The sequence below is a fragment of the Notechis scutatus genome, chromosome 1, assembly GCF_049901735.1.
Source record: "Notechis scutatus isolate UNSWTSFEM ecotype Mainland chromosome 1, rNotScu1.2, whole genome shotgun sequence".
Lineage (NCBI taxonomy): Eukaryota > Metazoa > Chordata > Lepidosauria > Squamata > Elapidae > Notechis > Notechis scutatus.
The window spans coordinates 66,116,443-66,141,244 of record NC_142009.1 but is presented as its reverse complement, the minus strand read 5'-3'; the positions used below and the strand labels follow the sequence as shown (position 1 = coordinate 66,141,244).

At 37.9% G+C, this 24,802-nt stretch overlaps 1 protein-coding gene across 3 annotated transcripts; it reads right to left on the bottom strand.

The window, feature by feature from the left end:
• Window positions 1-2,760: 2,760 nt before the first annotated feature.
• On the bottom strand, window positions 2,761-15,022 carry LOC113430752 (sulfotransferase 6B1-like). Of its 3 annotated transcripts, none has more exons than XM_087966557.1 (8): window positions 14,633-15,022; window positions 13,371-13,806; window positions 9,397-9,515; window positions 8,548-8,637; window positions 7,707-7,833; window positions 5,951-6,045; window positions 3,852-4,008; window positions 2,761-2,926 (listed from the first exon to the last, which is right to left on the bottom strand). In XM_087966557.1, the coding sequence occupies exons 2-8, from the start codon at window positions 13,570-13,572 to the stop codon at window positions 2,796-2,798; spliced, it is 921 nt and encodes a 306-aa protein (XP_087822683.1). In that variant the 5' UTR covers window positions 13,573-13,806; window positions 14,633-15,022; the 3' UTR covers window positions 2,761-2,795. The 3 variants fall into 3 exon arrangements, with proteins under 3 accessions (XP_087822683.1, XP_087822692.1, XP_087822696.1); XM_087966566.1 differs by having other exon boundaries at window positions 13,371-13,668; window positions 14,633-14,827; XM_087966570.1 differs by having other exon boundaries at window positions 13,371-13,475; window positions 14,633-14,762.
• Between the last annotated feature and the right edge of the window lie 9,780 nt (window positions 15,023-24,802).

The window sequence follows — 24,802 nt, the reverse complement described above, 5'->3', positions numbered from 1 at the left end:
CATTTGTTGCTTTGAACTGTATATTAAAAGGGCAGGATAAATTTTTTTTTAAATGAATAGACACCCATCTCCCATGTGTGTCTCTTGATGGTGCACATAGTAAAAAAACCCACAAAATTACCAAAAACATAACCACAAAAGCCATTACAAATTAAAAACAGTTAAAACCACAAAACATTTTCATAATTTAGTCACCTGTATTTAAATATAATCATCTGAATGTTAAATTAGTATCCTTCCTCTCTGCTCAATTGGGCATGTTTATTTTATTATGACCATCTGTCCCTTCAATATTTCATATCATAGATTTTTCTATCCTTCCTAGATCCTTTTCCCATTAAGGATTAAATCTAGTGTATCCTCCAACGGAGTTCATTAGAATCTTCTCTTCTGAAGTCTTGTATGCATTGTTGACTCTTCTGAGCTGTTTCTCTTCTGAGTATAATGAATTCAAGGATACTATGAATACTTCTTCCAAAGGTGTACCTTCTTCAACCAATCTCTTGGTAAGGATTAAGTCTAGAATAGCAGAATACTTCCTACTTTCTTCTACAGTATTTTCTGCCAAATGAAGATACAGTATCAGCAAGAGTTGTTGAATCTCTGACTTTTGGCAGGATTAGATATGACAAGTGTTTGTGAATTGCAATGTTGTTTCAAAAGGGATACAATTGTTGTCTCTCTGAGGTATGATGGTTATTAAAAATATAAAAGACAATTTCATAATAACACTTTCACAGCATGTATATGCTAATTCCTAAATCTTGTTTGAAAGTTAAAATTAGATTGAATAAATAAAAAGCAAAACATTTCGGCAGAATTTCATCTGCCATCATCAGGCTTCTGTATTGTGTTCTGTATTGTGTTCGTCTGTGAGTCAGACTTTTACAGTTGTTTCAGTTTTAAATTTGGGGCTAGCCTACTGCTAGAATGGTTTTTTCTTCATCCTGATTGGTTGGGAGTCTTGGTCTGTGTTTATTGGTCTTGGAGTTTTCTGTGTTCTGCTTGATTGGTGTTTCTAATATCTTCTGTCTGTTTTGTGGCTTTTTTTGTCTTGATTGGCTGGCAACATTGTGTTCCTGTATTGGAGGCTTTTAGTGCAGCTTGGCTCTGAGTAAATGGACGGCTATCATTTGTTAGGAAGCTAGGTTTCATCCGGGTGCCTGGTTGGGGTGTGTTTGAGCTGGAGGTATCGGGGGGATCTGTTTGTGCCCAGGTGTTTGCCTGGCTTGTGGTGTGGAGATTTTTTTGTTTGTGAGTGCAGGCTTCCAAATAATTGACAGTCTGGTGGAATCATCTCTTCTATTCATGCTTTCAGGTCTTTTTTCAATCTCTATGGCTTCTCTGATAATTCTGTGGCTGGTTTTTTCTATAGTGGCCAGGGTTTTGGTGCCATTGAAGTTGATGCTATGACCTGTGGCTTTCATGTGTTGGACTAGTGAGGAAGTGTGTTCCAGCTTTTTTACTGCATTTTTGTGTTCATCCAGGTGGGTACTTATTCTTCTATTGGTCTGTCCAATGTACGTGGCCGGGCATGATGCACAGGGGACTTCATATATGCCTTGGTTTTCCAGGTCAATTTTATCTTTGGGGTTTCTAAGGATGGCTGCTACTTTTCTGTCTGTTTTGAAGGCAGTCTTGATGTGATGCCTGAGTAGTATCTTACTGATTTTGTCTGTAGTACCTCTTATGTAGGGCAGGACAGCTGTTCCGTACGTCTGTTCAGCTTCTAGGTCTCCATTATGTCTCAGTGTGTTTTTGTGGATCAAGCCAGTGATTTTGCTTTTGTGGAAGCCGTTGGCTATCAGTACTTTAGTCAGGGTGCATACTTCAGTCTTTATGTGTGTCTTGTCTGCCAGGCGTTTGGTTCTGGCGATTAGTGTTTTGGCCACGGCGTTTATCTGTGCTGGGTGGTGGTGGGATTGGGCATTGAGGTAGCGGTTGGTGTATGTTTTCTTCTGGTATATGGTGTGTCCTAGTGTGCCATCTGTTTTTTTGTAGATTAGTACATCTAGGAATGGTAGTTGTTTGTTTCCGTGTCCATGGTGAACTTGATTTTGGGGTGTGTGCTGTTTAGGTGTGTTAGGAAGTTGTTTAGGTTTTCTTTTCCATGGGGCCAAATCACAAATGTGTCATTGATGTATCTTAACCATAGTTTGAGTTTGTGGGTGGCATTAGCCAGGGCTCTGGATTCGAATTCTTCCATGAACAGGTTTGCAATGACAGGTGACAGTGGTGATCCCATAGGGGCTCCTTCAATTTGCTTGTATCTTTGTCCTTTGTATATGAAATATGTGTTGGTTAAGCAGTGTTCTGCTAGTTCCATGAGGTGTTTAGCTGGTTGGTATTTATTTTTGATGATATCAAGAGTTTCTTTTATCGGGACTTGAGTGAATAGTGAAACCACATCGAAACTTACAAGCAGTTCTTCTTGTTCCACGTGTAGATCTTTGATCATTTCCAAGAAGTGGTATGAGTTTTGTACATGTGAAGCTGCTGTTTCAGCATGGGGCTGTAGCTGTTTTGCTAAGTGTTTAGCTAGGTTTTGTAGTGGAGCACCACTACAAAATACACCACTGTATATACTGTATATACTGTATATACTGTGTGTGTGTGTGTGTGTGTGTATATATATATATATATATATATATATATGTATATGTATATGTATATGTATATGTATATGTATATGTATATGTATATGTATATGTATGTATAATTTTTATTAGTTTATTAATTTAATTTCTCATTTAGAAAAGGTATATCTAAATTACTTTATTTCAAAAGTACAAATGTTAAAATTTGCAATATTTATCATATTTTAGTTTTGCACCCAGTTTAGTCCCAGCTAAACATGCTTCAAATTTTGCATCCATTTCTTTGCTCTGAGCCTCAGTGAACAAAGTTCTCCAATCGCCCACTTCACCTGTGGAGGATCAATGAAAAAATAATTAGTTATGTCTTCATCTATAAAAGTTCAACAGTTTGAAATACCTTTGGAATGTGGAATCATGCATAATTTATATGCTTTGTAATGTATTCATATGCAATTCTACAGTACTCAGAAATAAGACCTGTTGAATTTAATAGATATTCCAGATAGTAAAGCTTTATAGCCTAAGATACCTGGGAATAAACCAAATGAGGTGATAGGGGTAATTAACACCCAAAACATTGGGAGGGTGGTAGGTTGCTTCTGTGGTGGTAGGATTCATGACTACATATGTTTATTTAAAGAATGAAATGCACATATTCGATCAAGTTTATATTTTACACATGATGATAAAAGTAAAAAGACATTTCAATGTCTTTTAAAGAGTTTTGTTCCTCTATTCTGCAATGCAGCAGAAAGACAAAACTTTAAAATAGGCCCTCAAAGTATTGATACTATAGCAAATCATAAACCTTAGTTTTTGCTTTTAATATTAATTATCTCCACTAGAGCAGGGATCCCCAACCTTTTCGACGCCGCGGCCCGGTTCCGGCGTCAGCTGGCGCCGCGCCCGGTTCCGGCGTCCAGCTGGGCGCCGCCATTTTTTTAACGAAAAATCACTTCCGGTGACATCACCGAGCGATTTTTCGTCAAAAATAATGCGGCGCTGCTTTGATGAGCTTTTTCGGGTAGAAATGGCTTTCTACCCGAAAAGCTCACGAGCGCTGGCGCCGCCATCTTTTTGACGAAAAATTGCTTTTTTACCAAAAAAGATGGCGGCGCCCAGCAACCAGCGGCCCGGTAAGGCTTGTTCCGCGGCCCGGTACCGGTCCGCGGACCGGCGGTTGGGGACCCCTGCACTAGAGGACATGTGTGTTCTTTGAAGAAACAGCAGTTAAGCACCTGAGGGAAATAATACCTTTTCTGAAAATAACAGAAGCAAATTGACCAAAAATTTCCGGAGATTTGCTGCTCATTGCTTGAAAGGTAGCCTTATCTGCAATAGACTTAACTATCTCATCCGACAGAGGGAATTCATAAAAATCAGCAATTCGTTGGACTCCATCCAGAAGGTTCTGTAAAATAGTACAATCAATTATTTCACCTCTAAAAACATTTAAAATAATACAGGTAGTCTTCATTTTACAACAACAATTGGGACCGGCAACTCAGTTTGCTAAGCAATATGGCTGTTAAGGGAGACATCGCATCAGGGGTGAAATTCAATCACCTCGGCCTGGCTCAGGAGAGGTGGTAGGGACAATTTGAATCGGTAAAAAATCACCCCCGGTTGCTATTACTATTATACCAAGCCACGCCCACAGCTATGCCCACAGAGCTGGTAGAGAAAAATTTTGAATTTCACCCCTGCATCACATGACTGTGACTTGGGATTTTACTGTTGCCTTCTTCATTAACTCTGCTTGTTGGAAGCCAGCCGTGAAGCATATAAGAAGTGATAACATGACCATGGGACTTTGTTAAGGTTGTAAATACCCTGCAGTTGCAAAGGGCCTAAATCTCAACCACGTGATTGTGGGGATGCTGTGATGGTCGTAAATATGAGGACCAGTTGTAAAGTTACATTTTCAGCACCATAATCACGAATAGTTACTAAACGTGACACTTGTGAGGAGGGCTACCTGTACACTGTACACTGCTTTGACACCCAAGAATGGGATGAGTTAGAGTTAGTGTTTCTCAACATTGATAAGCATGAACTTCAACTTCCAGAGTTCCCCAGGTGATAGAAAAGTACAGTATTATAGTGCATTAATGTCTTTATTAATGAGAGGAAGTAAATGACGTGCAGAGGTGAAAATTATGTTCAAGGTTTCAGGATTTATAGTCAAAGCTTTAACTTTTGAGGGTCACATGTACAACATTATGCTGTTTATACTAAATATTTACATATATTTTTCATTTTTGCAAATCCAATTATTAATATGTATTTCAGTCTCATTAGCATTTATAGAGCCTGAATTAGGATTGCCCCTAACTGTAGAAACACCATTTATATTTTCATTTAAAAATATATAACCCAAATAACCTGGCTTTCAAGTAAATTAAATAATGAAAATACACTCTATATTAATTATGAAGCTTTGCAACACAGAAAAGTCAAAGCATAGCACTGAGACCAAACACTAAAGAATAAGGCTAGATTTTTACACTACACTAAAAGTAAGTTTATTTGTGGTTTAGGTGTTGAATAATCCTAGCCATTGTGATTCATAAAGCATAGTTTATGGATTATCGTACTAACCAAGAAACCATGATTAAGCAAAGAAAGAACAATATGTCAACACAACGTAGCTCATTTCCTAGTCATCCTATGACACATAGGATAGAAGAATAAAAGTCTTTTCCACTTGTGCTCTGCACTCAGTTAGGCCCATGCCATTGACCTCATTGTGTCTCTAACTATACCTGAAGCAGCTTAAAGTTGTCATCACTGTTCCCTTAAGCAGTCAACAAGTTGTGCAGTTTTATCCTGTATAGATTCTGACACACTTCACCAACCATTCTATTAATGTTACAGGATCAGTCTAGCCTAGCAACCAATTGGCCGCTTCTGGCTAGTGGTGCCTTCCAGGGATATTCTATTTGGGAAAGAAGGAAATGTGTATCTTTTTATCTGGGTTCCCCCATTTAAATATCAGATCTGCAAGCTAATTTCAGCTCATAAATCTGGATCAACCTGGACAGCAATCATGGGAGCTAAAGCAGGAATATTCACTACTGTTCATGATGGTGATAAAAAAAAATGGTGATGCATGTATGATGATGTCATTGGGCAAACTCCATCCTTTCTTGCTTGTATCCTGATACTGGGCACAAGTCATAGGACTTGCATCAGGATGTTATAATTCACTTTTTTGTCACTAGTACCTTTCTTGCCCCTTCTCACAGAAGTTGCTCACATGGGGAATGCTGGAGAAGGTTTCCTCCATAGCTATAGGCTACAGAAAAATGAATATGTAATACAAATATTATTTTAATTTCTAAAAGGCTTACTTCTTTCAGTTCTTCATAGGTGATTATCATAACATTTTCTTCATCCATATGTTTGTCCCAAGCAAGAGCATGGTCAAAGTAGGATTTCCATGCAACTGAAATGAAATGTACACAATTTCTATCTCACCAGCTAATTAGGTTCTCTAAATGAGACAAGGAAAAGGTAACAATCTCAATCATATCAACTGTATTGGAACCAGGTTTACCATGGCTATTTTAATCCGATTTCATTGAGTCTATTGTAAATACAAGATATCTGGGTAGGGTCCAATGTGATACTGGCTCTAGGCTGACCTGCCCAGGGCACATTTTTATAATACGCAAATAAAATAAGCAAATCAACTGGATTATGTGATGAAATCTAACTAAGTTTGTTCTAATTCAGTTAAATTATAAATTATTATAATCTGAATCATATCTTATTAGGACAAGTCTAATACTATTTGCAGTGATATCATTCTAGAAAATCTTTTTTTATTTGATCAGATTTGTGCTATGTGAGAAAACTTTTATCACATCAAGGAGAGAGGGGGAAAGAATGTCTGATCCTCCAAAAAGTTCTGAAAGAGTATGATAATTTTAGAATGGTCAATGCATATCACATTTTTAGCTAAAAATTAATCTAAAGATTACACTTAGTAATTCCCTTCATAAATAGTTAGAACATATGGGAAATACCTTTATTTTATTTTAAATTTCATCTATTACTTCAATTTGTCTGCAATTCCATTTCTAGACTCTGGGCTGCATATAAGCTGAAGTAATAAATAAATTACACTCATTTTTAAGATGAGGGCTTCTTTAACTCTTTTTATTCAGATCATTGAGTATTGTCTTCTGATCAGGGAAAGAATTAGAAAGGAATCCCAAAATTTGGAATCACTTCTTTTGCTGTCACCATCTTGTGGGGAAAAAAGAGGATATATTATATATCATAAGCTGTGCCATGATGTGGTTTCTACAATATTATTTATACATAAATTATCTTTGGAATGTTTTCCAAAGTAGTAAAGGTATATCTATTGCAAATATACTCATCCATAGTTTAATTTATGTAACCAGGATTGCTACAACAGATAGCTTCTGATATACTATATGAATTAAATAAATCACCATTTTAAACTTGTTTGTGCGTGTCGATTTTTACTACTGGTATTAAAAATGTACAGGAAGAACTAGCTTGAAATAAGAAATATGCTAAAAACATAAATAATGGACAGCTTTTTGAAGTTCAAGTCCCGATTAAATGCTTCCTTTGTATGCCAGTAGGCCAATTCCCTGAATTTATTTTTCTTCAATATTTCTTCATCAAATGAGTTAGAGGAAAAAAAAGTTATGGTTCTATGCAATCACTTAGATAGGACCAGATTCTAATTTAACGGGAAACATTTTCAGGCTAAGCAGAATTGTAAATGGGAGGCTTTGAGAAGATCAAAAGGAATAAATATTGAGGTTGTGAGAATATGAGGTTGGCCTTAAGTTTCCTATCCTTTTATAAGGGCCTAAAGTCCTGACTTTGCTAGTTGGATTGGGGCCCAATGGAGGAATGGGCCCCAGAGGAGGTGGTTGATCGAATAACAACAGATCCCACCTCCGCCACCTTCCGTCCCTGTCCTTATATTTTAATCTTTGATTTTAATTTATTTATGTTTATGTTTAATGTAATTTTTTTACTGTAAGCTGCCCAGAATTATCTTGTAAGATGGCTGCCAATAAAATTTATAAACAAACAAACAACAAACATAAGATAACATACCTTCACCACTCATAAACTTCTGAAAGAAGTCATCCCAGGAACTAGGAGTAGGCAGCAAAGGATTTTTGTTGTAAAAATGATAATAGGATGTAGCTGCATCTTTGGGATTTCGAAATACCACCAGCATCTTTTTAAACAGATAGATGATCATTAAATGTGACTTAAAAGAATTATAAACAGCCACTAGATGTTCACAGAAACTAAGAAACTATAAGAAACTAAGACATAAATCAGGGTTGTGGTTTCTATGCCAAAATTTGCATTTGGCCTTTGAACGGTGGCATACTGAAAATCACATCCTAAAAAGTTATATATAAGGTCAAGACAAAAACATTTTACTTGCTGTCAATTGTAAATGTAGCTACATGTAAATGTAATCAAATAGGTTTTGAGAGGGAGAGAGAGAATGGGAACAGTAATATAGGAGATATGTTGAGTAAATATCTCAATAACATTCTTAGTTGGAGAGTTAGTTGGATAAATCTTCAGAATTTCAATTACTTTGGATAAATATTCAGAGGTGGTATTCAGCAGGTTCTGACCAGTTCTGGAGAACCGGTAGCAGAACTTTTGAGTAGTTCGGAGAAACGGCAAATACCACCTCTGACTGGAGATTTTACAGTATCCTTCCCTTGAAGAAAAAGATATGATTATTATTATATACCATGGTTTAATTCATAGATCATAACAGAACCTTCACTTGTAATTGTAAATTTTGAAGGATATAGGGGACCTAATTTTTTTGAGACTTTAGAAACATATAATATTCAGTATCTACATACTGAGATGCAACCAGGGAATTTTTTGGACAATTGTACTTACAGTGAAACTGAACCCTTACCTTCACTTTTTTCTCCAGAAAGGATTTTGGAATGTCATCATAATGGAGATGAGTTGTATAATAACGGGGAGATAGTTGTTCTTTCATTTTCTGAAATCAAACCAAAATATGCTAAAATTCTGCTGATGAATTTTGGGCTCAATTGTTATCATAATCAAGGATTACTTGTTCAGTTTGCTGCAAACATTGTCTGCATTAGCAAGCCCACATTAGCCTCTTCATTATGTAGATGGTAATAATGACTATCCAGATCTCCTCTGTCTATAAACCAAGTCTCCTGGCCTGCCCTCTGCTCTGGAGAGGCAGCTCCACTTACATATTTCTTTTGCATACACAAAACAATTCCACAAACATATCAAAACATAAAACCAGACTGGCGATTAGGCTGGTTAGTTAGAAGTACATTCTTTCAAAACCCATGGAATGGCTAAATAAGATAACTTTGAATGGCTTTTTAAAAACGTGCATCTCAATATCTGTTTCTTTGATCCTACTCTAGAACAGGGTCATAAATCCAAAGTTTCTAACTCTATCAAAATAATGCAATAATATATAAGAGCTGTAAGTTCTGTAGATTGCAAAATAAAAATAAAATAATCTTCAAGTCTGATTTTACCTCCTGATGACTTACATGAATGCATACATGCAGCTTTTTCTGGCCCACAACAATTTGGCATAAGATTATACCAGAATATTTTTTTCAAATCCTCAGTGTAGCTTACAAACCAGAGCTCTAAGGCCCAATCAGTTAAGTTCAGTTCTGGTGCTGCCATATGCTGAAGCAAGATAAATTATCCAGCGTATTTAACCACTTATATTATTCTAGGCGAAGGCTGAAATCATACTGACCAGAAATTTTTCTGCCCTTCCAAATTCAAGCACTAAGTGGTGTCTTAGTAGTGGTAACTCCTTATTACTTGAAATTGCAGCGACCATTTCTAGTAGTATTTGAAATACCCAGTTGGTACCTATAAGAGAAAACAGGTAAACTACATTTAGATTACAGATTGCATTAACTTTATAACCACGAGAACAAACATATATGTTTTCTTGAACGCAGGAAAATTTCAGCATGCCAAGCACTACTAGACCATGAATGAAAAAAAATCTAGAAAATTTAGACTTTAGCTTGTACGTTTTGTGATGTGTTGACACTGGTTGGATATAATACTGATCTATGATTGCTAGAAAGTGAGTAAGTAGAAAATGAATCTCAGGTTTGCTCTTTCACCTAATCTACAAAGACTACATTTTCTCCGCAAGATTCAGGTGACAAGCAGGCAACGATCCTGATTTACACAGCCCATTCTACCTAAGGTTCAAACAGTAGCACTACTAAAGGCTGAAAAATAATTTAACAACCGGTTCACCCAGGGTCAGGTTGGTCGTGGGAGGCATGGCCAATCCCTGTCCTCCAGCTCTGCTGCACATACAGGACGAGCTTCCCGCGATGGCAAACCTAACCTTGGGAGAACTGGTTGTTAAATTCCCTCCCCCCACCCCCAACACCATCAAAGTGGATCTTGGGCAATGGAAAAACGGGCAATGGAGCAACCGGCACAAGGGAAGAAGAAGCAGGGAGAAGAAAGAGGGCCTTCTCCTTCCCTTGCGCTGGGCTTGCTTGTTTCTCCATTGCAGTGCAGCACAGTGTCCAGGATCCACTTTTATAGTGGAGGGTGGGTAATGGTACGAACCGATTGAATCCTACTAGTGGTCTTGGGGTTTGTAGGCATCTGTGCTCTTGTAATTGCTCTGTCCAGACAACCATTTTGCTACTATTCTATCTTCTCATTGAGTCATTGAGAGTTGGGCAGCATACAAGTTTAATAAAAGTGTTGTTGTTGTTGGCTGCACTGTCAGTCAGAGCATCTCCCGATGCATTCAATGCTTTCCATACCTCTTTATAAAAGGTCATCCTTTCTCTTTTCTTCCTTCTCCTGTCTCTTTTCCATAGGTCCTCTAGGTTCGGAGGTGAGATAGCACTTCTGTTGATTCCTTTTTTAAGTACATGGTGCTGAATTTGGGAAGGCCTCTAGTCACCAACTGGGATAAAATGTTCAAACAGCCCCAGAGCAAGATTGCAGTAGATTTACAGAGCATATTAAAAGATGTGTCAAAGGAGGTTGTCTATAATAGCCTCACCATACCATTTCTTCCACTTCCCAATCCATCAGTAACAACAGCAGCCTGAAGACAATCCATAATCATCCTTAAATCTGCCAACTTTAAAATGCCGAGAACAAAAGCAAAGAACCATTGCTTTAACTTGAGCTGTTACAAGTCTGCAGTAATAATTGCTTTAACTTGAGCTCTTACAAATCTTTCCCACTTCATGCAAAAAAAAAAAAATTGAATTGTTTGCATACAGGTCTCTTGTTTCAGGCCTCTGTAGTAATCCTTATTTATAGTGTGTGGATCTGTCTGGTTTTATGTAAGAAGATAAAAACAATCCATTGAGGGACAATTGAGAAATATATCAAAGTGCCACCTTTTCTCTTCAAAGAAGCCCAGGAGCCAAAGGTATGGAAAGGCAAAAATTCCTATAAATGCTATATTTCCTTGAGTTCTGTATGTTATGTAGTAACGACATTTTACCATCTTTGGAAGTTGTTTATCATTCACAGAGGCAGCTCCACTTTGCTGGACTGTGGCCAATGTCCAAAGTCTGAATTACTGTGGCCAGGCTAACCCTGTTTTGCACTGTTTATTGTTTGCATTGTTTTACAGGAGCAACTGAGAGTACTTTGGCTTCCTAGGGTGCTAGTGGCAAGGAGCAATTAAAGAAAACTCTCAGTCTGAATTCCTGCCTTTTCAAGGCACATGCATCTCAACTCAACATAAGTCATTCATCCAGTTCCAGGAATTAGGGCCCAACATGTACAAGCCTGTGTTATTTTTCTTCTATGTTTCCAATTTCTACACTGCCTTCTTCCATATGACTCTTAGATCTGGCCAACCATGTCTTCATTACAATGACCAACCAACAGAAAAATGTCCTTTCTTGATTTAAAGAGGCTAGGAATATTTGTTCAATTATTTCCTGATAAATAATCTTTTTCTAAAAATTAAATTTTGCATTCAGTTTAGGTGTAGTTAAAATGTCTAGCTTCAAACCAAATGTCAGCTTTCCAATTAACAAACTCCAAACCAATAAACTCCGAGACAGACAATTTCTCAAACTTCCATTGTATTGGAGTGGCCATATTGGCACATCTGGGAAAACCCGAATCTGAGAGTTCCCGGTTTTCCCTTCGTAATTGAAATCCAAAACCCATCCCCTGCACCCGCCAGTCCATCACATGGTCCAATCACCAGCCATTCCAATTGGAGACATCCCTTGAACCACTCCTTTCCCAAGTGCAGGATCAGGGGTGAGATGCTACTGGTTCTGCCTGGTTCTAAAGAACTAGTACCTCTGAAGAGCAGCAGACACCAAACTGGTTTTGTGTTTGCTGCTTTTTGGCCCACCCACCCACCCACCCGGGCTCTTACCTGTCCTTTATTTCCTGCTTTTTCAACCTCAGCTGCTTTGCGCAGCAAAGTTGAGGTTGAAAAAGCAGGAAAAAAGAGGCCTTTCAAACACTGCGCACCCGTGCACAGCGCTTTTTAGCTGTTCGGGCGGCACAGCTTAAGGTTTTTTTACACGTAAAATGCACATGCGCGCGCAAAATGTAGTCACCGAACCGGTAGTAACACCGGTTGAATCCCACTCCTGTGCAGGATGGCTTGTCCTTGACTCAGAAGAAGAATGTTGTTATGTCTAAACTTCCACCTCTCTGTAAGATCCCCCCTCCCAAATTCCCATGCACTAGAATGTGGTAGTGTGGAAGTTTCTAAGTAAAACATGGCTTCCAAAGCTGTCACCAAAAAGATTTTTAAAAGGGTTGGGGCCAGCCTGTCTCAAGACATGCTTCTTTTAAAAAAAAATGTGTACACATAGTCCTAATCACAACTTAGACCAGAATTTCTGTTGCCAAACAAGCCGATTGTTAACAGAATAACAGAGTTGGAAGGGACCTTGGAAGTCCTCTAGTCCAACCCCCTTTAAGTGAATTACTGTAGTCAAAATATATAACATGGTTGAGAAGGGAACCCGGCTTCCCCCATTGACTTTGCCTGTCACAAATTGCAATCACATGATCCCAGAATGCTGCAATTGTAAATACATGCAGATTGCCAAGCATCTGATCTTTGATAACGTGACACTGGGGATGCTGCAAAGATCATACATAGGAGGACCAGTTGTAAGTCACTATTTTCTGTGCAGTTATAACTGTGAACTGTTAGTAATGAATGTTTGCAAATCAAGGACTGCCTCTATTCTTAGCCAAAAAAATAATAATCAAATGATCAGCTTACGGGGTAAGACATCTCATCATAGGATCTAAATCTTTAAAATGCTGTCCTCAAGCCTAATTACATTATTTTTGAGGGATGGATACAAAAATAAAAGTATTTTGTTTTTAACAGAATATACCAGGCAGCTTATGCAAATTATTCCTGACTTCTAGGATCATAAAAAGCTGAGCAGTTTCACTTGGTGCCTAGCCATTGTCCAGCCTTCTCCAAACACATCCCTTCTAGATTGTTTTGGGGATTGACAACTGCTACCTCCCACCATATAGCTGAGGGTGATGACAACTGAAACTCAGGATATTTTCAGGATGTCATTTTGGAGCGTGTATTGTAATATATTGTAGATAAGCTTGAGATTATCCCAGAGGCAGCAAAATGGAGGATAAATTTGAAAAAAGTGATGAAAAAGCCACAGCATAATGTTCCTCTTTCCTTTGCAAAAGGAAGAAAGAAGAGTAAATACTCACCACATTTGGGATAAGCAATTAACAGCATATCATCCTTTCTTGCTTCAAAAGTTTCCAGTGCTTCAAATGTTTCTGCACTACAAAGGCGATTAGGATACAAAACTCCTTTGAAAGTTAAAAGAAGCTCTACATTCTTGTTGTCTTTATTCTCATCAAATACCTTATTCATTTGTTTCACAAAACTGTCATTTTCTTCAGCCATTCTTTTCTCTTGCTGGCAGTCTCTGCCTTGTCATGAAACCTTTCAAAAGGCAGCTCTCGTTTTTATGCCCTCTAGATTCTTAGATCCCTCCTTTCTCTTGCTCAATAAATGAAAAAGTACTGAGAACACAGCCATGAATCATTAGTCTTCGCAAGCTACGTCCTGCTTTGTGTTGATTACACAACAGCTTTGGGAGTGCAAATTACTTAATCTGTGGTAGAAGAGCAGAACTTTCTTCCAAGAAGAAAACAAATAATTTGAGAGATTGCTGTGCCAAAAGCCAAAACAAATGCAAAGTAAACAGCCTGAAACTGTATCAATTGGTTAAAATAAAAGGTTTCTTCTTTCTTTAATGGAAGGACTATATGGAACTATGGGTTTGTGAGTGGGACCAAGCTTAATTATGTGGAGCTGAAGGCAAAGGTATACTGTAATAGGAGGGTGAAGGTTCATTCTCCGAGCTTGTGGGCTGGTTTCTGAATGTTTTGTCACCAGGCTAGGTAACATCTTCAACTAAGTTTAGGGGAGTGAACTGAAAATGTTACCTAGCCTAGTGACAAAATGTTCAGAAACCAATCCACAAACTTAGAGAATGAATCTTCACCCTCATTCTACATCTGAGCTATGGATATTTGCCACTAATACTGTAATATCTCTGAAATATATTTTTAAAACCACATTATTTAGAATTACAGCTATGTATGTCAGTAATATCACCCAGCCATATAATCTGTTTTTTTAAAAAAACCTATAAATATTGTCTCAGAATTTGCATCTATGAATGAGAATTAGAGTTATAGTTGTATAGCCATGTAGTCCACGCCTTAAAGACTGATCACTTAGCAACATTCAAAGTTACAGAGGATCCCCCCAAATCTACTTAATGACATGGTTCCAAAATTACAGCCGCTACAGCGCTCCTGTGGTTGTTTGTCCTTTCCAACCACAGGGACACTGCCAGATTCCCCTCCCATCTCTATCTCATCGCCCCCACCAGATCCCCACCAGCTTCAGGCCTGCTTCCCACCTTACCAGGCCCCACACTCTCCTCTTCACTTACCTTTCAAAGAATTCCAGAGCTCTGGTTAGGGAAGCAAAATGGATTGCTTTGTTGTGCAGCTGTCTTGAGGTAATTCCCCGTTAGGAGAATGAGTGCATACAGGGAGACATATTTGAGAATAGTGTTTGAATAATACACACACAGCACACAGATATAATGTACAGTAAATGTAGGTTTTTTACTTTCAATAAAGGTTTTAGGCAAAGTTCAAAAACAAGCAGTCCAAAGTCATTCACAGATAAGATCAGTCAGTTTTCAGTCCAGGGATAATCCAAATATCAAAGTCCAGTGTCAAAAACAGTTCAGTATCAGACTTACATCAAATCCATGAATAATTAGAAGGATCGGCAAAACTCTCCAACAGAAGGGAAAAAAAACTCACTGAGACACACTCTCTTCTGAAACTAAGACAACCCAGGTTTCTGGCTCCATCTTACGGCCATTTGAGAAACAACACCCAATTACAAATTTTGCATTTTCTTAAAGATACAGTTTTAAAATGTTTATCCTGACTTATATATTTCCAACCCAAATCACTGTTAGGTGACTTACATTCCTAACATTCTCCCCTTTTGGGTAGGACAATATATACAACCTTACATTCTAAGTTCATAATCTTCACAGTAAGCTTTATGCTTTATAGAGCCTTGGGCCTTTGTAAAATGATCTGCTATATTGTTTTCTGACATACAGTATTCCAGCTTAATCATTTTACTTTGCACACATTGTCTCACATTTAAATATCTTAAATCTGTGTGTTTCGTTCTTGTTTTAACAGCAATATTTGAAGCCATCTGTATTGCTTATTGGTTGTCTTCATAAACAACAATAGAATCTGTTACATCAATTCCCATGTCAATTAGTAATTGTTTATACAAAACTAAATCTGTACATAATAAACATGAGAATTCAGCCTCTATTGTTGACAAACTTAGATGTTTCTGTCTAATAGACCTCCATGCAATCAACACCTTTCCCAATAATACTACAGTACCCGATGTAGATTTTCGTGTATTTATGTCTGTAGCAAAACTTGCATCAGCATATGCAGTTAAACTCAGTTCATCTTTTGGCTCCTAATACAATGCATAATGCATTGTTTGTTTCAGATAACTTAACACACGTTTAGCAGCTTGCCAGTGTGTTTCAGTTGGCTCAGTGTTAAATCTCGCTAATTGATTAACACAGTATGCAATATCTGGCCTTGACCAATTACTGAGATAAGATAAACTACCAATCAAGGACTGATAAATGTTCTTATCAAAAATAGGACTTTGAACATCACTATGGCTAAACTCCTGGCTCGTTGGTGTTTTAGCCGGTTTACAAAGTTACATTTTAAAACTTTTTAGTAATTGGTTAATTTTATCTGCCTGTGAGATTTTATATCCTCCCTTAGTTCTATCTATCTTTAAACCAAGATATAGTTTGATTTCTCCTAATTGTTTTATTTTAAATTTCTTTTCTAATAGTGAGATTATTTTAGTAGCTTCTTGTTCAGTTTTGGTGATTAATGCTATGTCATCAGTAAATAATAGCAACAATGAAATTACACCATTACTTTCTCTTTTAAACAAACATGGATCAGCCATGCCAGCTACAAAACCTATCTTAGTTAATTCTTTAACTATACATTGGTTCCACTCATATCCTGATTGCTTTAAGCCATAAAGACTCTTTTTAAATTTCCAGCAATCATTATTATCATTATCATTTTTGAGACCTAAAGGTTTCTTTAAATATAGTGTGTTGCAATGGTGCATGCAGATAAGCTGTCTCTACATCCAAATGATTTATAATGTATTTCTCCTTAGCTGCCCAGACTAATGCTGCCCTTAATGTAGTAGCCTTCAGACTAGGTGCAAACACCTCATCATAGTCATTTGCTGTCTGATTGAACCCTTGTGCTACTAACCTGGCTTTATGGGTAATAGTCCCATCCACACCTGTCTTTAGTTTATAAATCCATTTACATCCTATGGCATGTTTACCTGGTGGTAACTTAACATTTTCATTTTCCTCCAATTTTTTTAATGATTCCAAGTCCTTATCCGTTGCATTCTGCCGAGCAGCCTGATCTTAGCAGGATACAATTTTAGTTCATTATAATTACTTGGAACTGTATTCACTTGGCATACAACACTAGCCTGATATCTATCAGGTGGTCGTGTTACTCGGGTTGAATGTCTTGGTAATACAGGGCTTACTGGTGGACTCACCTGTGCCACCTGCTCCTGTTCTACTGCTTCCTCCTGTGCTTCCTCTTTAATGGCTATTTGTGGTTTACTTATTTTATCTTTAGGGACTATTTGGGTGTCAATAATGATATCATTGCTGGATTCCTGTTCCAGTTTATCCCATCCAATGTGCTCGAGAAATTTTGCATTAGCACTACAATAAACATGAGCTGTGCCTTGATCCCAAAATCTAAATGATCTATGGTTGGTCTCATAAACCACAAAAAATAACTTCTTAGCTCTTTGTTGCCCTTTCATTCTTACTTGTGAGCGAATATGCACCCATGCTGGAGCTCCAAATGTGTGTAGATAACTTAAATTTGGTTTTCTGCCATGCCAATGAGTGAATGGCAATTCTCCAGTTGTTGTATTAACTACGTTATTTAAAACATGGTTACTACACATTATGGCCTCACCCCACAGTGTTCCAGGCAAACCTGAATCAGATAACATAGTACGAGCCATGGCTTGTAATGTTTGCCCTCTTCGTTCTACAAATGAGTTATGTTGTGGTCTGTAAGGTGAACGTTTATGCTCAACACCAGCCAATTTCAGCATTGTTTGGAATCTTTTGTTAACAAACTCAGTCCCATTATCAGTAACTAATATCAGGCACCTCCTAAACTTGGTGGTGTAATTCTGGAAGCAGCCACCATATGGCGGCTACTTTGAATTGTTGTTGCTTGGAAAATGGTGACTGCTTCTGGAATCGCACTGCGTGGCCAACCAAATAAGCAATCCATTCTGTTTCCCTAATGTAGTCTAAGCAATGCTATGGAAAGTTCTGGAGATCTTCAAAAACAAGTGTGTGATGGGTGATGTAGGGTAGAAAGGAAGCCCAAAGTCTGTGGGGAACCAGTGGTGGAGAAAAAGGTCTCAAAACTGTGGAAACCCCTGAAGTGGAGCATGGGGGTGTCTTAGGTGGTGGGGGACACCTTAGAAGGCCTGGGGCAGGTAGGCCTGGGGCTGTGCTAGGTCTCCCAGGGCTTCCCACACTCATGTAGCACTCTGTGCTCTGCTTAATGAGGCATGTAATTGTTCCATGACCACATCAGGTACACCAGGGAGTGGGATTCATTAAGCTAGGCCCTCTCATTTAATGGCTGTCACCATATACAACCATAATGGGCAGGGTCCTTTAAGGTCAAAATTGAGGACTACTTGTAGGACATATACCAGCTCAGTGGGGCTTCTTTCCAGGTAATTTATTTTTAAAAAATGGTAGCAATATAAAACTAGAATAAAACGTATCTCCGACAACTGTTGCAAACTAATGTGAGTGCTTTGTCTTATAGTTGCTGATTTGGATGGTACTTCCCATTTTCCTTATACTGCAGCATTCAGATTAACAGTAAATATAGTGGAAATTCAATCTTAGTCTTGATGCAAGTTGTACCCAGCCTAGGGCAGGTCAAAGAAAAGCTTTAATCACTGACTAATATTCCTCAACCAGCTATTTAGAAATATTACTGACTGAAAAGTTACAGCATGATTGCACCAACATGAAATAACAATTTCTCCACTGTACAAATTGAAGTAAGAAATATTTGGAGTAACTATGTCATCAGTATTTTATCATTTTCTATTACCTTCTTTTTATAGCTATAGTAAATGAGCACAAGCCAGACAGCAAAACCAAAACACTGTTGCTGCTGTTTTGACATTGTCACTCATATACACTGAAGCTGGTGAAGGCCTCCATCTCAATTTTGTTGAGTATTCTCAATTGGGAAAAGGACCAAGTAAAATGATAGCTTGCATGTGATTTTAAAGAAAATTAAACTACTGGAAAACAAGAGTTTCAACTTTATCCCAATTCTAAATGACTTTCTTCTAAATTACAGTAACCCTCACTGGCCTCAAGGAACTTTATTCCCAGGCAGGAACTGTAATCATCTTACCTATAAACTGTTGCTTCTCAAAGAAGTTAAAATATATTGTACGTCACTCTTAGCAAGAGCCAAAGTCCCTATACCCTCATCTCAATCTGTTCGAAAGGTCAGCAAAGCTTGTTTTAACTAGTTGTCTTTTATCATTAAATCACACTTTGTTTAGATACTGTTTAGAACTGTAGAGTACAGGAAAGAAAACTTTAATGAAGGAATGCAAGCCTCTTTTAAGGAAAATAAATTACTATAATAGGAATGGCAATATGAGAAACAGCCTCGAGATAACTTTGCCTTGATTCTGTTTGGTGTAAGGGGAAAGAGGAAATGGAGAAAATTAGGGCATTAAGACCACTTGGCAATAACATGTTTGCAACAGAAGTCAAAGCCTAACATTCAATATTTTCTAAAAAACCTTAGTATAAGATAAATTAATGTTTTATATTAAGTAGATGTTTGTATCAGTAGGTTCATTTCTTTCTAAATTCTGTATTCTGTCATATGATTCATTGGGAAGAAAATTCAAATATACATCAAGATTACATTTACTTCATAAATTTGTTTAATAAATAAATGCTTTGGCAAATCATGGCAGAATTGAAACGCAAGTAAATACAAGCAGCAATCTGTGTGTCTTGCCTTTAGAAATCATGCTGATTGCCTCAAAACATATCACTCCGGTTTTCTGAATTTGAAGTGAGGGGAGGAACTATATGCTTGCTCTGTATCTATTTGGGGAATGGTATTCCTCAGAAGAGGGGCAGTGATAAAACGGCATTTTTCACTGCCCCTCTTCATCAAGGGGACATGAAGAAAGCTCATTTCCTTGACCTATGGGCAGATATTCAGGGAAAGTGGTCCCACAGATATTCAGACCCTGAACCATGAAGGACATTAAAAGGGACAAGCAGCAAATTGAACTGCACCCAGAAACCAATGCAACTCCTGTTTTAACTTTCCCCTTCCTTTCTGTTCCTGTGGAGAAAGCAAGATTGAAGATAAGGTAACTACATATCTGTGTACTTTTCCATTTCCATTGCAGGTTTTGACCTTAACATTCTTTGGACAGTGAATGTATATCCTGTCACACCATCAGAGCAGGTGAGAGTCTTGCATATTTCATTAATATAGAGAGATGCCCATTTGCAATGGAGAGTCATTTTGGTGTAGTAGTAAAGGCACCAGGCTAGAACCAGGAGACCATGAATTCTAGTTCTGCAGTAGGCATGAAGCCAGTTCAGTGATCTTGGGCCACTCATTCCCTCAGCATAGGAAGAAGACAAGAGCAAACTAGTTTGAGCATTTGGAAACAGAAAATATTGCCAAATACTCACATTAGTCTAGGCAGTCATCAGAAGTCAACAATAATTCAAAAGCAGACACACACACACACACACACACACACACACATTTATGATGAATGTTTTAACTGCATGACTGATCTGCCTGATGCAGTGCTTTCCAATATTATTCATTTTACAAGCTAGATTTAAGTGAAAACTGAAATTCAAGAGCATAAAATACTCTGACAAATTCTATCTATTCCATGGACAGGACAAGGTAGATTTGAGCACCACGGCTTCTACCATCTACAAGCTTTCCACTACCCAGGCAATACCCACCTCCTTCACATCATCAGGAAGTCATTTTACATTTAACTGAAAAACAGTGCCTGACATTTTTCTTGAATAGAAAAAAAACACCTCCCAAATAAAATATGAAATACATGAATGATGACAATGCTTACTTGATGTAGCTTAGTTTTAGATGCTTTTATTCTAATAATTCATAATCAATTGATAATTCTGCAACATAAATGGTAAATGTCAAGGAATATACTGTAATTCAACCAGTGAACAAGGAGTAAGTGAACTGCTGTCTAAATATAATTCCAGTAAATTCCAGCACTTGAAGTCCTGATTTTACTTTTGATTGCAACCAAAGCTGCAAACTTTTTTGAGCAAATTGCCCAACTCAGTACAAAACTTTTATGGACTTTGGCCTTTTTTATGATACTCTTTGAGACTAAACAAACTGCACCTCTCTATTAATGAATTGCATTTCTCTATTCTAATGGGTGGAAGGAGCTGCTTTACTACAATGGTGAAGAGGTGAAGTTTTCAAAGATTCATTGAATGCATCTGTGAAAAAAAGTAGAATTCAAGAACAGATTTATTTTTATTTTTTATTTATTTATTTGATTTGCCAATTGTTTACAAGATAAGTATAAGTGTATACATAGTTGTGAATACATGAAATGGGTACGTATAAGAAAAATAAAAGAAGAATAAGAGAAACAATAGGACAGGGACGGTAGGCACGTTGGTGCGCTTATGCACGCCCCCTACAGACCTCTTAGGAAAGGGGTGAGGTCAATAGTAGACAATCTAAGGTTAAAGTTTTTGGGGTTTGGGGAAGAGACTACAGAGTCGGGTAGAGTATTCCAGACATTGACCACTCTATTGCTGAAGTCGTATTTCCTGCAATCAAGTTTGGTGCGGTTAACATTGAGTTTGTATCTATTGTGTGCTCTTGTGTTGTTATGGTTGAAGCTGAAGTATTCATTGACAGGTAGGACATTGCAATGTATGATTTTATATACCATGCTTAAATCAGACCGAAGACAGGCGTAGTTCAAGGTTTTCTAGTTCTAGAATTTCAAGTCTGGTGGCATAAGGTATTCTACAACGAGTAGAGGAGTGGAGAACACTTCTTGTGAAATATTTCTGGACTTTCTCAATTGTGCTAATATCAGATACGTAATGTGGGTTCCAGACTGATGAACTGTATTCGAGTATTGGTCTAGCAAATGTTTTGTATGCTCTGGTTAGTAGTGTGATATTACCAGAGAAAAAGCTACGTAGAATTAGGTTAACAACTCTTAATGCCTTTTTTGGCTATGTAGTTGCAGTGGGCTCTAGCACTTAGATCATTAGAGGTGAGTATTCCAAGGTCCTTTACAGAGCTTGGGTCACCAACAAGATCTTGACTATTCAGCTTGTATTTTATTTTCTGATTTTTTTTGCCAATATGTAAGACAGAGCATTTATTTGTTGAGATTTGAAGTTGCCATTTGTTTGACCATTCTGATACATAGTCAAGATCTTTTTGTAGGGTAGCAGTATTGTCTGTGGTATTGAACAGCTTTACATCATCAGTGAAGAGAACGCAATTGCTCTTAATATGATCACAGAGGTCATTTATGTAGAGTATGAAGAGAGTTGGTCCTAGAACACTGCCTTGGGGGACACCACTATTGACAGGTACTGAATTTGATAGGACGCTCCCAATTTTGACCATTTGTTGTCTGTTTGACAGGAATGCTTCTATCCAGTTATTCAGTTGTCCAGAGATACCATAGGATTTTATTTTTAGGAGTAGTTTGTCGTGTACCACTGAATCAAAGGCTTTACAGAAGTCTATGTAGATTGCGTCTATTGCTTTGCCCTGGTCGAGTTGTGTCGTCCATATGTTTTTGCAGTGTAAGAGTTGCAGATTACAGGATAGTTTTTTCTGAAACCAAATTGTTTATTGGAGAGTAGGTTATTTGTCTCTAAGTGGAGGATGATGGATTGGTTAATAATTGATTCCATGACTTTACAGGTGACGCAGCATAAGGAGATTGGCCTGTAATTTTCAACTAGGCTTGGGTCTCCCTTTTTGAAGATGGGGATGACTGTGGCTTGTGACCATAGGTAGGCAAGGAGCTGGTCCTGAAAGATTTTTCAAAGATTATGCTTAGAGGTTTGGCTATGGCAGTGGATAGCTTTTTTAAGAAGTAGGCACATATTCCATCCGGTCCAATAGATAGAGATGGTTTTAGATTGCGTAGTGATTTTTCAACATTGTCTTCTGTGAAATCGATATGTATTAGATCATTGTTGTTATCTGTGGTACGGCTAGGAAATACTGGGCATGATCCATTGCTGTTTACAAATACTGAGCCGAAGAATGTGTTAAAGATGTTGGCTTTAATGGTGTCGTCGTTGCAGACTTTACCATCAGGTCCTATCAAGGGAGGGATGGACCTTGAGTGTTTTAGTTTGTTGTTTACAAAATTGTAAAAAGCACAGGTGGAATTGGTGCTTAGAAGGTTTTCCTCTTGTTTAATGTGATAATTGGTGCATTCAGTCTTTATCTGGTGGCATAAATTTTTGTAACGGCTTTTGAAATTGGCAACGTGACCAGATTTGTTTTTCCGCCAGAGTGATCTCTTTTTGGATTGAAGTTTCCTTATTGTTATGGGTAATCTGCTTTTTTGTTTTGTTTTGGGAGTTGTTGTTGGTACATATAGTTTGATGACTCTTTTGACTTCAAGTAAAAATATGTTGTAATGGTCTTCAACAGTATTGCATCCAGTGAATAGAGATTGCCAATCAAGGGATGAGAGATCGTTGTCTATAAGATCATAGTTGCCTTTTTGAAGTTACAATTGGGGATTACATCATTGTGGTGATTTTTGTGTGGACGTATGTTGAGACAAAAGTCAATCATATTGTGGTCACTGCTGGAAAAGGGTTCTTTAGTTTGTAATCCGTAAATTAAATTCAAACTATTGCAGAAGATGAGATCGAGGCAGTTGTTTAGTCTAGTGTTGTTGGTTACTAGTTGTTCCAGTCCCAGATTTGTAATAGCATTGTAGAAGGTTGTGTGTATGATTTCAGTTGTACAATCATTTAGGGTCCAGTCAATATGAGGTAGATTTAAATCACCAAGAAAGATAAAAGGGTATGGGCAGGATGCAGCCCATGTTAGTTATGTATTTAGCTTGTTTACATGTTCGATGTCATAATCAGGTGCTCTGTAACATAGTAAGAATCGAATTGTGATATTTAAGGATAGTTCACAGATGATGGTCTCAGGAAGAGCAAGCTCCTGGGTAACTTGGATATTTTTTAGATGTAAGGATTTTTTATAGAAGATAGCAACACCACCTCCTCGACGATTTTCACGATCTGATCGGTAAACATGATAGTCTCTTACTGTGGTAATGGAGTCGGGGAGAGATGCATTGAGCCATGTTTCACAGACAAATATAATGTCGAAGTTAGCCATATTTAGTAGGATGAGAAATTCAGGTATTTTATTCACGAGGCTTCTTGCATTGAGTAGTTTGCATTTAAGGCCGGCAGTAGTTGGAATTGAGGTAGTTGGTGGCGTGCGTGCCTAGTCTTGGGTGATGGTGGATCGGTTGAGGTAGGGTTGTGGTTGAGGGTAAAAGCTGAGTATTGGGTTGTGTGGCTTACTTTTGATACAGTCAGCATGGTAGTCAATGTACAGGTCCTTCTCTCCATTGTCTAGACGGTTTTTGAGTTCAATGCGGAGTACACGGGAGCGGGCACGTTGCTGTATGGTTAGGTCAGGGCGACAACAGAGGTTCTTATGGTTGGTGTTGGTTTTGGCGAGTGAGTTTATAGTATAAATGAATTTACGTTTGCTTGATTCATTTTTGCAAATGACTCTGCACAGGCGAGGGGCCACAGAGCCGTCACTGTTATTGAGCTCTCGGCCAATGCGTGAAATGTCAAGTATTTCATCAGCGGAGATGGTTGATGCTTGATAATCCCTGATGATATTTCGGACAGTTGTGATGTCATCATTGTTATTGGTGACCTCTAGACCAAATAAGATGGCGTTTGGACGTTTCCGTTCACGCTCAACAGCTTCTCTGATGAGGATTGGGATATCAATATTTGTCTGGGTTGTGTTTTTTTGTGGACTGGGTTTTGGATTGGGTTGTGGTTGTTGGGTAGAGATGTGGTTTGTAGCTATTGGAAGTTCAGGTTTTTGCGTTGTTTCTTTTTTTTTCAAGGTTGGATATTCTTTCTTTTACGGCGTCCAGGGATGCTACTATGGTTTCAATGGTATCAATTCTTTCCAACAGATCCAGTTTGGGTTTGCATGATTTGCAGTAATATGGAAACTCATTGGATGATTCCAGGTATTGAATAAATTGCTTGGTTAATCCCAAGCAGTCATGATGAGTGTATTTCTTACACAGAGAACATTTGATGGAGTTTTCATTATCCTCTAGATTTTTGTAGCAT